Source organism: Scophthalmus maximus, chromosome 19, assembly GCF_022379125.1.
Source record: "Scophthalmus maximus strain ysfricsl-2021 chromosome 19, ASM2237912v1, whole genome shotgun sequence".
Classification (NCBI taxonomy): Eukaryota; Metazoa; Chordata; class Actinopteri; order Pleuronectiformes; family Scophthalmidae; genus Scophthalmus; species Scophthalmus maximus.
The window spans coordinates 17,855,815-17,871,193 of record NC_061533.1 but is presented as its reverse complement, the minus strand read 5'-3'; the positions used below and the strand labels follow the sequence as shown (position 1 = coordinate 17,871,193).

General features: G+C 41.8%; 1 protein-coding gene across 1 annotated transcript; it reads left to right on the top strand.

Annotated features, from left to right (window-relative positions):
- The first annotated feature begins 3,436 nt into the window (after positions 1 to 3,436).
- Positions 3,437 to 12,691, top strand: adra1aa (adrenoceptor alpha 1Aa). Its single transcript, XM_035641119.2, has 3 exons — positions 3,437 to 3,750; positions 6,560 to 8,032; positions 11,477 to 12,691. The coding sequence occupies exons 2-3, from the start codon at positions 7,165 to 7,167 to the stop codon at positions 12,025 to 12,027; spliced, it is 1,419 nt and encodes a 472-aa protein (XP_035497012.1). The 5' UTR covers positions 3,437 to 3,750; positions 6,560 to 7,164; the 3' UTR covers positions 12,028 to 12,691.
- Positions 12,692 to 15,379: the final 2,688 nt, after the last annotated feature.

Here is a 15,379-nt window from a genome sequence, read left to right as displayed (position 1 = left end):
GGGCCAATCAGTCCACTACTTTGGTCCGGACTACATAATGGACTAATACAAAATAATTCCACAATGATTGCACTGACTTTAGTAATCCTCTGACTTTTCATCGAATGCCTCCAGCAGGTCAGAGCTAACACTTATCCAATGAAATATATGAAAAGCATCAGCGTCATACTCTCTGATACAGACATTCATGGTGTCCAGGCGATGAATCCTTTTCAATTTTGTCTTTTTCCTTTTGCACCACAATGAGACTAATATTTTTAATTTTAAGTGAAAGGTATAGCCACATAAGTTGGTGCAAACATTCATGTTTTCCTCAGGACAAATATTTACAGCTTTGAAGATGCCCTGATTTCATACGCCACCATCAGGTCTCAGCTATACTTTGTATTTAGTGCTAAAACAGCGCGGTGAATAGCAGCGCTGTGTGAATGTGTGTGAATGGGTGAATGCGACTTTCCTGTAAAGCACTTTGATTGGTTTATATGACTAGAAAGGCGCTCTATGAATAAAGTCCATTTACCACTTTACCTTTAATTAGCACGCCAGCATTTCCACATGCTAAATTAAGATGCTGAACCTTATACCTGCTAAACATTAGCATGTTAGCATTGTGATTAAAGTTGCAAGCCGCAACCAACCGAGCAACCGACAGGGGACACGGTGCACAGACGTATGGTGGCGCATCGCTCATTCTATTTCCAGTTTCCGGCAGCACTGAAAATTCAACGTGATTGCGACATATTCTGGACCGTTTTGTGCACCCGTATTCAACATAACGTAGCAAACATGGTGACTTACACGGAGGTCGGGTCCACCTCATGTAACTATATTCATTGATTATACATATATGAACACATAGTTATGGACAATTTTTTAAATTTCTGCGAATACATTCTTCTAAATATTAATCACTGTAGCTTTAATGTTTCATGGTCTATTGTGGGAGATGAGAAAACGTGTCCTAAAACAGACACTTAAGTTATTCAATTCTGTGAGAGCTACAATTCATCATCCCAGTAATACAGCAAGTGCATCATGCTAATGTAATGGAATCACTTTTTAATGACTGCCTCATTGCTCCATCAAACAAAAACAATGTAATTTGTGAATAACCACATTGGATTCATGACATAGGACTGGAGAGTTTGTCAGCTTTGATTGATTCACCGAATATTCTCACCTGGGCCAGAACATTAGGAGTGCAACTGTGCGAAATGAATACCAAACAGTATTAATGAAGTAATGCTTTACTTATACCACTGTACTGTATGTCATATGAGATGGTGGCAGTAATATGTCTTGTAATTCTGTCCATGGCTACAGATCAGTCAAGTGATCATTTTCCTCTTCAATGTGGATTTCAAGTGCAAGGATCAGCTTTCACTGTGGTGGTGTGTGGGTGGACAGCTGAGTGCTGCAGGACACTGAAACGCAAAGCAATGACAAAGTCTGTCACCTTTATTCCTCAATGTCAAGTCAGTTTATTAAAAAAAAACAACGACAACCACGGTGGTTCAATGGCTTTTAGATTACATGCATGTATGTAATGTTATGCTTTCTGTATCAAAAGCTTCCTCTAAAGCTAAAGCAGCTGTCTTCGTTGACCTGTTTGGATTGTTGAAATCTGTCCCTGTTACACTGGAATTTTTGTCAAATTCATAACCAGTAGAGGGAAATCACTGTAATGCCACTGAAAATGCAGACATTAGTGTTCATTTTTGATGCAGGTTTTTTGCCGCCGTGATGGGAAATGTTTCCTCCCTGCAGAGATATTGATTTCAGTATCTTTCAAACTCAGCAGCCCGCCTCGCTGCATGGGCAGCTCATACAGGTAATTGCTTTTCCAACAGGTGTTAGATAGCATGATAGACCTAAACAAGATGCAAATACACAGAAATCAATAAGCACAGGAGAACCACATGAGTATCATTTCGTAACTTAATTGTTTTGTTTGTTTTTTCGTTGTGTATTTAATATCGTTTCCCTTTTTTATGCATTCATAGTAATTAATCTGTTGTTGTAGTAAGAACATAAGTGCTCTGCCAGTGTCAGTTCACAGCAGTTATACAGAATAAAGAGCCGTAATCACTCCATCTGTGGTATTTGCTTTCATAAAATAATCAATTTATTATGCACACAAACTAGACTGTCTATTTATGTTACTCTGAGCCTTTTTTCTGAATGAGTTCAGAGATGTGCGAGTGATTTTTCTCTTGACGCGTTGACCAAGTACTTTGAATCAAATGTTCACTTCACAGATCTGCTTAATATATCTCCCACTGTGACAGCAGCATCCGTAGGTAAAGCTTCCATAGACCAAACTGGAAAAACAAAACAAAATACACCAGCAGGCTAAATTAAGGGGAAGAAAGGAATCAGCACAAGAAAATCAATACTTTTTTCTGTGTGCTTGTGGGTGTGTTAAAGTACGTATACAATCATTTAATGATAAAGTAGCAGACCAGATTAATTGCAATTGACTGCACCTCAGGCAGTGACAAATGTGTATTGACTGAGTTGAGCAGAGTTATATAATGCATATGTTATGCTAATATGTAGATTATGTCTTATTCGTGAAAGAACAACCATCTTTGTTACTCATGTCGAGGCAGATGAAGAGGAAATTATTTTGACAGTGTTATTATTCACTATAAATTATTTTATATATGACAAAATACATACATATATGGGGGGTTAGGAATTAGCTTTGTCATAGAACAGGCAGATAACCTATTTAATTACAGATTAGATCATTATTAGCATACATTATTGTTGAAATTGAGCTAATTGGGTAACAGAAAATGCCTTTGCAAATTTGAAAGAATCTGAATATGGGAATATTTTCTTCTTATTACAGTGTACATAACTGCTGTCGCTGGGTAATTAAAGTATTAGGCTAAGCCTTGGAAGGAGGGTGTGTACCTTAATGACTAACAGTGATCCGCTCTCTTAATGATGATTAAAACAGCTTTTATGTCCTGTCAAAGCATCAGATCATAAAATATTTATTGCGTACATGGGCTGTAAAATAAAAAAAAGTAATTTCACATGTAGGTACAGTTAATTTTCCAGTTAGTATTTTACACTTAACATTTCTGACAGACAATAAAATGATTAAACTGCATCATAAAAAAGGAATAGGCAAACGTACAGGAAGAATAATCAACTTAACTTTAAATATTGAAGTTGTTTAAAAAAGATTTCAGTCATTACAAAGAAAAGCCAATCACCAGAAATGCAGTGATTTGGCAGACTATCTGTTTTCAATAAAAACAGGCGTAGCCTCTGCATACATAATGGAAAACAATAAAGTGAAGGTACCCGAGGCCAACAAAAAAAAAAAAAACAAGACTATTTTAAAACAAGACAAGTGCAGGAGGACATCACCCTCCAACATTGGCAGCCATTGGTTCTCCCGCAGTTTGACAGGTGACGCTCGTTAACGACAACTCTCTGAATGAAAAAAGTCCTGTTGGCAGACAGTGACGGGTCGTGATGACGCAGGGGGGGGGGTGATGGAGTGGGTTGGGTTTGCAAGAGACACCAGTGAGTCACTTGCTACCCCTCGTCATAAGAGAAGACCTGCGGGTCGGCCGTGCGCGCCCGCAGTTGTGCGGCGCTCTCCACGATGAGCGCACTCCTCTCCATCCCCTCGCCAGCGTCTCGGCGCCAGTCAGCGGTCGCAGCCTCCTCCCGACGTGGCTCAGGCGAGCAGCCCGCCGGGATGGGAAACCCCGGCTTAAAGTTGAGGTGAGTGTCGTCGATTTCAATTTCACGCCTTTAGCTGGAGTTTTTTTTTTGTTTTTCCTTTGGCGATCGTTCATTGTGTACTTTTCCCTCGTAGAATTTACGCGCGTGTTCCTTTGTTGTCCGCGCGGGGCAGTGGCGCAGAGGATGGCAAACGATCGTTCAACAATCGAAGCCATGATCCAATGATGACATTCTGCAGAAGTAATGTTCATTCGGTTAGATATTTCAATTCCATCCTGCGCAATAATCTGTGAAGTTGTGGGGCTCAGCTTGAACGTCTCTAATTGTCCGTCCAATCTATACGGGAGTTGTCGCTCGCAAATAGTAAAACTGGGCTGCACCGATCCAGAAATAGATTATTTTATATGAAGCCATATTTCTGGAGGGTTTTCAATCTCCACGTTCTCAAACTTCTTACATGAAAGTGAAGAGCAACCCTTTGTTATAAAGACATAGCAGGGAAATACATGAGGTCTCCCTGACAATGTGCCTTCACGACTGTCTACAGGGTCTTTATCATTTTACTAAGGTGGATGTCACTTTATGTCAGGGACACTGTGGAGCCTGTCGAGCAGGGACATACCCCAGCTCACCAGCGAGGAGGTCGAGATTACATTTGAGCCAGAATGGACGTAAACTGCTGCTCAATTAGAATTATTGCGCTGGTCAAGGTGTTCTCAGCCTTATGGTGGACTCTTGTCCAACCCCTCAGCAGCAGCAGCAGCAGCAACACATTGTCGACTGGTGTGTCCGCCTGGAAAGCCGCCAAGAAAGCACGACCTGTAATTGTAGACTCTTCTGTAGTTGAGAAACATGCATCTCTAAGTGAACTAAGTGAAGAGGAATGACCATGGCTACTACTGTACATGCCCTTCAGCAAGGCATATATAAGCCCCTGCTCCCTGCTGCCCTTCAGTATGCCGGCTCTTTTTCTGGGCAACCCCCCACCCTGGATGTGTGTGACTGTGTGAATATTAAACAGATCGGTGCTGGAAAATAGCCCAACCAGCATGCATTACTTTGTTGCACCTGAATCCCCCTCCCAGTTTAAATCCCGTAATCCCCAAGCTCAAACGGCAGTTTAGGGAAATCAACGAGTCTTCTATCAGAGACCCTAATGTAATAAGTATGTTGTTTTCCATTTATCTTAAATTAACAGTTTTAATCGGGATATTGAGGCTTTGTTATTGTTGAGTGTGAGCTGAAGGAGTTGATAAAATGAGGTATTCTTGGGCTCATTAGAACCGTTCACAAGTACTGCTCTGAACAAATTTTCTCAGATAAAAATAACAAAAGGATAAACATGATGAGTAATAGGCTATTCAATTCCAAGTCCCAGACTCTTTATAGTTAATGTAATAGAGTCGCAAAGGAGCAACAAATATCATATCTTCATCTTACTGGCACTAGGGGTAACTTTATCTTTTCTATAGTGCAAAACGATGATGATGTAATGAGTTCCCGCAATCCATTCCATTCCATTCCAATGCCCCCGTGGATAAACATGTAACTCTTACTTTCATAATTACCTCAGGAACATCAGCCCCCCACCTTTTTCCTCTTCTTGAGGGGGTGGAAGAAGCGCTCAGGTGCTGCGTTACAATGGCCGCGGTATGCGGGCTTCGTCAAACCATGCCAGCACAGGCGCTAACCTGAGACACGACACATCGCTCGAAATGTTTAACAGCTGTACATCCAGTGTGCAGCCGAGGTTTGTGGGGCGCAGAGGAAAAGGTCAGCCATTGGTTAACAGTGGGAAGCAATGGAGCAGAGGAGGGGGCTGACGACTTGAGGGGACTGCATAATGCCTCTGCCCTCACCTTTGTCTTTACACAGTCTGTTTTTGTGTTAAGCAATGTTGTGATAGATAGATAAATAGATAGATGAATAGATAGATATAGATAGATAGATGGATGGATAGATAGATAGATAGATAGACAGAAAGATAGATAGATAGACAGATAGATAGATAGATAGATAGATAGATAGATAGATAGAAAAGAGGGCAACTCACATGAACTTTTGATTTAGCCTCAAATAAAGCAGCTTAACCAAATCCGAAAATCATCAACATGGACGCACTATTTTTTACTAGTCCCATCTAATCTACATTAAGTTAAGGGACAGCCACATTACAAATGTCAGTAATCTGCACAGACAAGATTAATTTCACATCTGTCAAAATGAAGGAGCTTGTGTGGCACCAAACCAATTGTTTTGAAGTCAAAGGACGAAACATCCGAAATGAGTTCAATGCATCTAAGTCAGAGGGAGCAATTCGGGCCAGAATAATGGAGGAGCGGTGCACATTTACATCATTTAGGATTTCAACTGAGCAACTCAATCTCTCAGTTAGCAGATTTTATATATAATAGCCACAATGGAAATAGCCTAATAATCTGGCTTGACAAATGTACGACATTATTATTTCATAATTCACATTTACTGAGAGAGATAGATGAGAGGATTAATACTACACCCACGTCTGTGCGTTAACTACGGGCTGGAGCAAGCAGACAATTAACTTAATTTGGCACAGAGATTCCTATAGCAAGGGAGTTACTTACGTCCTTACCGGGGGCAATGACTTGCAGGAGGTTCTGGTAGGCAGATTTTGTTATATTGAGTCCGCGGTCACATTGATGTGATAGCATCCGTGGTCTTGATGGATCTGAGCCCAACTCAGATGGACAAGAAAAAATAAAATGCAAAAAAAAAATCAAACAAGGATTAATGCTTTTGTGTTTCAGTATATGCGATGAATGTGCCAATTCTCTCAAAGCAGATTATTTTGTCCCTCTTTTCAAAGGCACTGGATGCTGTTGCTTCCTCCAACATGCTGAGTCAAGCTGAATTTGCCCCCTGCATTCAACAGAAGGAATCTGGATGCTGCTCACCAACCATCCAACCCAGAAATTGGTTTCTTACTCCAACTGTTAAGAAAATGGACTCTCTTTGTGCCCAAACCGCAGTTTTTGTTCAGAGAACATGCAACCGTTGGTCTAGATGTGTACGCCTATTTGTCTACCCCATCTATAATTCAATAGTGTTTTAGTACCAGCTGCATATAAGATTTTAATATTTTCAAGATGGATTCCGTGATTTCAGCCTTGTAGGTTTTGTCTGCATATATTATACTTCTCTCTCAGTGTCTCTGCATGTGTCCTGGAGTTTTATTTTCTTGATGTATCGCCAAAGTAATGGCTCATTTGCCAGAGGCATCACCATTCAAATTATGTTTTGACATAGACGGACTTAATGTGATCATTACTATAACGGCTTTAATGACAATTCCCTAATGTCCCTTTTTCTGCTGTAGAGAACTTAAATAGGTGTGTGCTTCAAGTCTACCTTTGTAGCACGGGACAGTGTCGAGCATCAGCACAGAACTGGAGCAGATGGTTCCTGTCCAATATGGCCCCAGCTGCTCTCTGCTCCAACTGCAGCGAGGTTCAAGTCCCAGAGCTCAACATGGTCAAAGCTGTGGTTTTGGGCTTGGTGCTTGGTATTCTCATTGTGTTTGGAATTGTGGGCAACATCCTGGTAATCCTCTCAGTAGTTTGCCATAGACACCTGCGGACCGTCACGCATTATTTTATAGTAAATCTGGCGGTGGCAGATTTGTTGCTGAGCTCAACCGTACTGCCCTTCTCGGCCATTTTTGAGATCCTGGATCGTTGGGTGTTTGGACGGGCCTTTTGTAATGTTTGGGCAGCTGTGGATGTGCTCTGCTGCACTGCCTCCATCATGAGCCTCTGTGTAATATCTGTGGACCGCTACATCGGGGTCAGTTACCCTCTGCGTTACCCAGCGATCATGACAAAGCACCGGGCTCTGCTGGCAGTGATGCTGCTATGGGTGCTCTCTGTGATCATATCAATCGGACCGCTGTTTGGCTGGAAAGAGCCTGCTCCCGAGGACGACTCCATCTGCAAGATCACAGAGGAGCCCGGCTACGCCATCTTCTCTGCTGTGGGCTCCTTCTACCTCCCTCTCGCCATCATACTGGCCATGTACTGTCAGGTTTATGTGGTCGCTCGCAGAGAGAGCCAGGGCCTGAGGGAGGGCCAAAAGACAGAGAAGTCCGATTCCGAGCGGGTGATACTCAGGATACACAGGGGCAACACGACTGTATCAGAGGACGAGGCCCTTCGGAACCGCACTCATTTTGCCCTGCGACTGCTCAAGTTCTCGCGTGAGAAGAAAGCTGCCAAGACATTGGGCCTGGTGGTTGGCTGCTTCGTGTTATGCTGGCTGCCCTTTTTCCTCGTGCTACCCATAGGTGAGTGTTGTCATGTTTATCCTGTATGTGATTCTTGATTGAACCAAACGATGTTCAAGACCTCTTTAGCATTTGTCTAGGGAAAACAGTTGTGAACTAACATAAACATACATCAACAGTATCATTTTAATAAACGTATACTTTATGTCCTTTATGTACAGTGGCAAGGTAATAGTTCATTTGCTGAGAGTTAGAGGAAATCCGGTATATACCAAGTTACAGCCAATATCAGGTTCGCTTAGCTTCTATCTTTAAATCCAAAGCGGAATGAAGACAAAGAGTGGTTTCATGAGTGCATTAAATGTGGAGAAGTTGGAGAGTCCTTAGTGAGCTTTAGAGGCACTGGTAGGCGGATGTTGTTACCTTTAGCTAGTCGTTTCCACCTTTTCCAGTCTGTAAGCTAAGCTAAATTCCCCCGAGTCTCCTTCAAATTGAATATGCAGGTATGAGAGTGGTATTCTCATCCAACTTCCAGTAAAAGATACACGCGTTCCCTAAAATGTCACATTCCATAAATCAAAAGCCTGTTCACATATGCACTCAGACATATTAATCAGAAAGCCATTCAGCTTCCACAGTGATTCATTTTACAGATCCATTCATCCACTTATGCTGGTGCCAGGTTTTTTTTAAGTGTTGGCCAGTTTCATAGTTTGGCGATTTTAATTGAATTGCTGTTCTGTGGTAGGACACTGAAATTACTACCGTCCAGAGATTTGCCATTGAGTGGCATCTTGAGCGGCGAAGTAAATGCTTTGACTTGGGCCAGGTAGACGTTCTATAAATAGGCTCAATAAATCTTTCAGATCTGGGACCGACTCCAGCACTCCCCTGTCTGTAAAACAAAACACAGAATTCCAGACGCATATATATATATATATATATATATATATATATATATTTTAAACAAAGACCCTTGAATGGGGCATCGAGCCATTATTCGGCACCTTCTTCTGTCCCCGTTTGTCTGTGACTCACTTCATTACAATTTTCTGTACGGGAATGACACACAGTATACAGCCAGCACATCGACGTCAAACCTGATATGATGATCCCCCCAAGGACACACAGCTTGATGAAGAGAAGCTTGGTGGGAAATCACACAGCTTGCCAACCATGTATACAATTAATATGTTGCTGTCAATATGGACGGGAATGTGAGATGAAAATCTGAGCCAAGTATATACGAGATATGAAACCTCAAACACCCCTCGGGGTATTAATTTATTCCATGCTCTCATGCTTGTAAATATAGCTGCTACCATTTGTCTGAGTACTGACTGGGAGGAAAAGCCCGAACTTACCACGCTCCCCCACTGATGCTGTTGTCGGGGCTGCATGCTGCCTCACATGTCTATGGAAAATGACAGATATAGCTGTGAATCAGTGTCATGTAGCACCAGAGATTAGAGGAAAAAGATGATGTGAAAACTTCTTATCAAAGTGAGTTGTAAGGCCTCATGTCTGTTTCCTTTACATTTTGGAAGTCCTTATCAGAGACTGTGAGACAGAGTGAAGCAAGCTATTATAAATTTGTAGAATAACTTTTTTTTTTGGCCTACCTTTGTGCCTTCAGACACCAACCATAACCTGGTAGAGTGGTCAGAAGTGTACACCTGGAGCAGTGATATCACAGTATACTGACACGACCTGGCGCACACTCCACAACACAAGGGTCAGAAGTTAGACCACTCAGCTCTACTACTAAGACTTTGAGCAAACTACCACCTCACTGTTTGACATGGTTTCAGTGACAGTCAAAATGAACAGAAAGCTGGGGAACACAGCGGAGCATTCTTCAGCAGCTAGACAGCCACATATTTGCCTCAGAAGTTGATGGAGACCAAGACACAGCTAAAAGGAGAGCGAACACTGGACCCACATCAATCAGTTTGCCAGAAACTTGATTCCAAATGACAATGTTGCGACAGGCTGTGTCAGCGAGCTAAGTGCAGTATTTTCAGTTTCTGCCCCCAAGTGACCAAAATGTTCAAAGGTGGCAACAGACAAGTTTTTAAGTTTTTCATTTCACACCTAGGGGCAGCTGTATAATGGGCGAGTGATCTATTTCCCACTTGTTATCTCACCCGCGAATGCACCATTTTGTTGCCGTTTGGTCAAAACCTTTTACCTCAGCAACTATGGAAAACAGCCGTCTTTAGAGACCGACCGTTTTGCACTGAATTTTGCAGGGTATCCAAAAGATTCTGAGGGGGTTTCATAAGCCAAGGTGTCATACAACGTTCTCAACCCAAAGTATGTTTTAGTGTATTTGACGGTAACATGGCAAAAACTGGAGTAAAAACAATTTCCACATGACAATAATTATGTACCAAAGAGCTGCAATACTTTTTTTACCAAGTGAATCTATCTGCAATAATAAAATAGTTATTTTTGGCACAGCTGCAAATAAAAAATATAAATTACACTGCCAGGCATAAAATAATCCAGCACACTTTTTTTTTTTTTTCAATCATAATCTCATTTTTCAAAAGCCCATGTTTGAATGTCTTCAACAGCTCATCCAATAAGATATTTCACAAAGCAGCACCTCCTCTGCCGCTGAAAGATAGATGGTCGTCGGTCCAGATAGATAGATAGGCTGTATTACAGCCAAATAAGAAGTCAGCCATTTAATTATTTTAAGGTTTCACTGGCAGCCACAGGATATGTGGAGAGTCACAACAGGCCTGTGCCCGCCAAGCCATTGTCTCTGCTTCTTCATCACGGATCCCACGCACACACTGCTGTGAATGCTTCCTCTAATCAAAAGTTGAAAAATTGATGGTGGCAATATTAATAAAACTGGAAACTTGATATAACTATTGAAAATAATTTGTCTCAGGTGGATGAAAATGAGAGCAATAATATGTTTCTCTCAGCAGTTGCAGATCCCGTATTTATTTTTATATGGGCACAACCTTGATACTAGAAAAAGCAACTGGATGTCTGAAAATGAAATGTAAATGTTTTTAGCCATGCCAGCACCATTGTATAGGGATGACAATGTCAACTGGAAATTCAGTTTACCATTTTGGTTCAGACTCATCATTTTTGCATGTTCATGGTCCCCAGGGGATGACTCCTGGTGACCTGGTTATTTTTTTCTAATAGCACCACCATCGGGTCCAAGTTTTTTTTAATAATTCCTCTAAATGAAATAGCTGGACATATCATAGACTGATCGACACCAAAGATTATTCAGATGTTCATGGTCCCCACAGGATGAAATTTGCTCAGTAATTTGTAAACCCGGCAGCCTCCTCTGTACAGCAGGTTGCTTGAATAAATGTGAGCATGCTAACACGCTGAACTAAGTTAGTGAACATCGTAAATGTTACCTGCTAAATCTCAGTATGTTAGCATGCGGATGATATAGTTTCAGACAAGAAATCAGTTTGGATAGCGCTGTTATTCACCCTTGTTTGTCTAATCTTCCTACAGCCGCGATGTTCCCAGCACACAGACCTTCTGACACTGTGTTCAAGATCACCTTCTGGCTCGGTTACTTCAACAGCTGCATCAACCCCATCATCTACCCATGCTCCAACCAGGAGTTTAAAAAAGCTTTCCAGAGTTTACTTGGAGTTAACTGTTTAAGAAAGACTCCCAGACCACATCATCTGACTGCAGGTCACGGTCAAACAAAAGGTCACAGCAAGCCCCTCACCCTGGGCCCGGACAACAGGGGGGCTCCCTGTCGCTACAGTCCCTCGACCTCTATGGCCCTGTCCAGAACCCCTTCGTCCAGGGACAGCAGGGATTGGAGGGTCTTTTCTGAAGACCCCACAAATGGATCCGGACCAGCCCAGACGAGCCGGGCTAAAGTAGCCAAACTCTGCAGTAGAGGCTTCCACCGAACCTGCTGCTCCTGCATCCTCAGTGGTGGGACCCCCCCGCAGGAGTCAAACTGCGGCCAACCCCCTCCTGTCGGAAACCTTCCCACTATTAAAATCCACCAACTGTCCTTGTCGGAAAAAGGAGAGTCAGTGTGACCACTGTAATCCTACATCGATTAGTAATGACCCCCCTTTCAAGGTCACATATGAGAATATTTTTCCATTTGCCCTGTTAACATCAGAATGGCTGCTTTGATTTTTAAATCTGAAACATCTCTGCCTTGATATCATTCTGTGATATAGTTGTTTTGCTTGATGTAAGATTTTCAAAATCTTCCAAAGATATAACACAAGCTCTATATGAGATTTGACAGCATATTAGTGATTACTGTTTAATTTCATAAAATAAAGCAAATGTCTTTCCAGTTTTATTTTATACAAAAGCGTAGGGGGGAAAAAAGACCCTGCAAGCACTCCCCTGATGTGGACCAAATGAAAAGATCCCTGTACTAGAAAAGCTGTGAAAGTTTTCCTCAAGAGGACCAACATATTACTAGATGTTTACATGTTTTTGTATTACAAAGTGGCAATTCAAATGTGTAAAAATGTAAATGGGAAAGTTTTATATATTGCATGATTTCACCAAATGTTTCCAAAAGGCTGGTCAGTGGTGCTCCCGTCATCTCCAAAGTTTGCCTAATGCTGTTCCTGTTGTCACAATGTTGTTTGTGTACTGCTCTGTACACAGTCAAAAACCAAGGGACGTTGCGTGCTGTGTCACATTACAATAAATTTGTATGACACATTCCTATCAAGGGAATCATGGGGGACATCTTTGGACTCTTGCTGGTGTTTCATTCTTTCTTGGGAGGGGGTTGATTCACTAAATATATAGGCCCTCAAAACTTCTCGTTCATCCCCGTTCCCACAATTGCATCCACCTCCGAGCGTTGCCAGATGGAATTTTCACTGACCTTGCGGTTGCTGACCTCAATCCTGACCGGGCCCCAAGCCTCTTAAAGAATCCTCTAGATTTAGAGATGTCAAGTTGAGTCACAGTCTCGGACGTTCTTCTCTCAGGCCGAAACCCCTTGTGTCTCCGTCTTTTTAAGTCACCGTCCACGCACAAAGCACGCAGAGTCTTTATACCGACCATCTTAAAGATCTTGTGTGTGTGTGTGTGTGTGTGTGTGTGTGCCGCGTTCATCAGTGCAAAGTGGAAAAACTGAGCGTATTTGCTGTGAGGTCAAAACTTCAAAGTGTCTTTCTGTTAACACCGAGGCATCAAATGGCAAGAGGACAACCTCTGCCAGCGGTATTGATTTATTTTCTCTTGGCTACACCCTCTGTAGTACAAAGATGGACTCCCTTTGTGAGTCTAAGAGAGACAAGGGATACAGTCGGCATCATTAGGCCCTACACCCTCCTCAGTTCACTAAGTCCAGTGGTAGAAGTGGATTCGACAGCGTTGCCACAGGGGAGGGACCCCCGCAATGCAGTGTGCTTTGTCTGCACCCGCGTCGACATTGACGCTTGTGTCTGTGAACCTGTAAATCTCTCCCATCTCTGCACAGATGCCATTAGGAGAGGAGCAATCCACCGAGCCAATAAACTACAGATGGTACAGATAACCTAATCCACCCAACTCTCCATTGTCTGTGTTTTCTGCGCTCGCCCGTCCCTCTTTTGCCTGCCTCCACTCAGGATACAAATACCTGTGCACCGTGCTTCATCAAGATATATCATGTTCCTAATGCAATAGCTGCAATGAATACCAGAATTAGATATGCGGCTTGATATAGATTAGAGCAGAGCAAGAACACGGCTCCTGTGTTTCACCGGCATTCCCTCATTTTATCCAGCAACCAGATTTTGTGTGTTTACGGAGAAATGATCAATGAGTGTGTATTTCTGTGCCTCCTCAGTATTACTCTGTGATGCATTTGTTCTGGTAGGTGGAAATGACTGAACCCACAATCACAGATTCTTGACAGTCGCATTGGATCATAAATGCCCACGGTTCTAAATCAATGATCACAATGACACTTAAGTGATGACGGATCACTTCTCGAAGGATTTGTCTATTACAAAAGTGGTTTCTGTGTTCCAGTGGATTGAGAGCATGACGAGCACTGCTGGCGACTCATATGTGCATGCTTCCCCAGAGAGGGTTTAGCTTGGTAAAGTCGTCCTGATGTTTTCTCCCTCTAGAGCTCCCGTCAGTGGGAGGAGATGTTGACATTATAGGATTCCCCCTCTCAGGTTTAATCAGTGGACTCATCATATTAAATCCTAATTGTACCACTGTCAAACAGCCAGGGGAGCTTCATTCCAACTAATCACACAACTTCTGTTGATGTGTGCACTCACTGTTATGTAGCCATTCTCTCAATCAGTTCATTTTACTTACGGCACCCCCCCCCATGGATGAAATGACTGAGGAGATGGAAGGACAGCCTGCTGCTCTGAGGCCGAGGCTGCACATTGCGACTCGGCGTCTCCACCTAGTGTCTCACTGTCTCTCTGCATTAACTCCATCCACTGTTTGGATGTGGTCAGACTCAACAAAATACATACACTTTATTTTATATGTCAAATAGTCTAATGATATTTTCTTGAAATTATTTTTTTTATTTATCTGTAAATTCTTCAGAATATCCCCGGAAGTGGTTATGCAAAACAGAATTAACTGAAAAGAACAATCCTATAGAATCTTTTAATCAGGGATCAAAAAATGTAACTAAAAGGAGCTAAAAATATTTCATCACTAGTAAGACTCTTGCAGGAGTGTTAGTAAAACTACTTACATAAATACATACAGAGCAATATGATAGAATCCCTAATTGTTTACAAGATATATTTATTTCTGTCTGATAAACTTATTCTACAAAAACGTTCAATTAGCAAGTTAAATGTACATCTGCTCTTACTTTGTCAATTAATCTGGTCTTCAGATCACTTGAATCAGTTTGTATATACAGATTTTAGTCACCTTTTTGCCCTTCAGCATCTAACTTTATTCATGTGCAGTGTCATTCTGGACAGTGATAGTCAAACATCCACCTGACGTAACAATAAGCAAAACAAGTTTCTTTTAAATCTTGCAGTGTTTGATTGTTAATACTGATATATTGGTGTGCAATCGCATTAATGCTCATCTGTAACAATGCATCATGTCAAACTTTGACCTTAACCAACACTTGAGTCCACGAGAAGGTATCTCTCTTTCCTGCCAGAATTATTGTAGAATGAAATAGAAAATGCTCGACTAACGTGAAAGTACCTCACTAAAACTTTGCTCAAGTAAAATTGCGTAGTGGGTCCGCTGAACAAGCAAATGTGTCTACAGGCAGTAATACAATCATTAAACATGAGGATGAAAATTCAAAACTGCTGATAAGAAATAACGTTAACTCTGTTTCCCATAATGATCTTCCAATTACAGTTCTTTCAAGGAATGTTTTGTATTAAACAATAAATTTAAATACTTTGTGTATTAAAAAGAGTC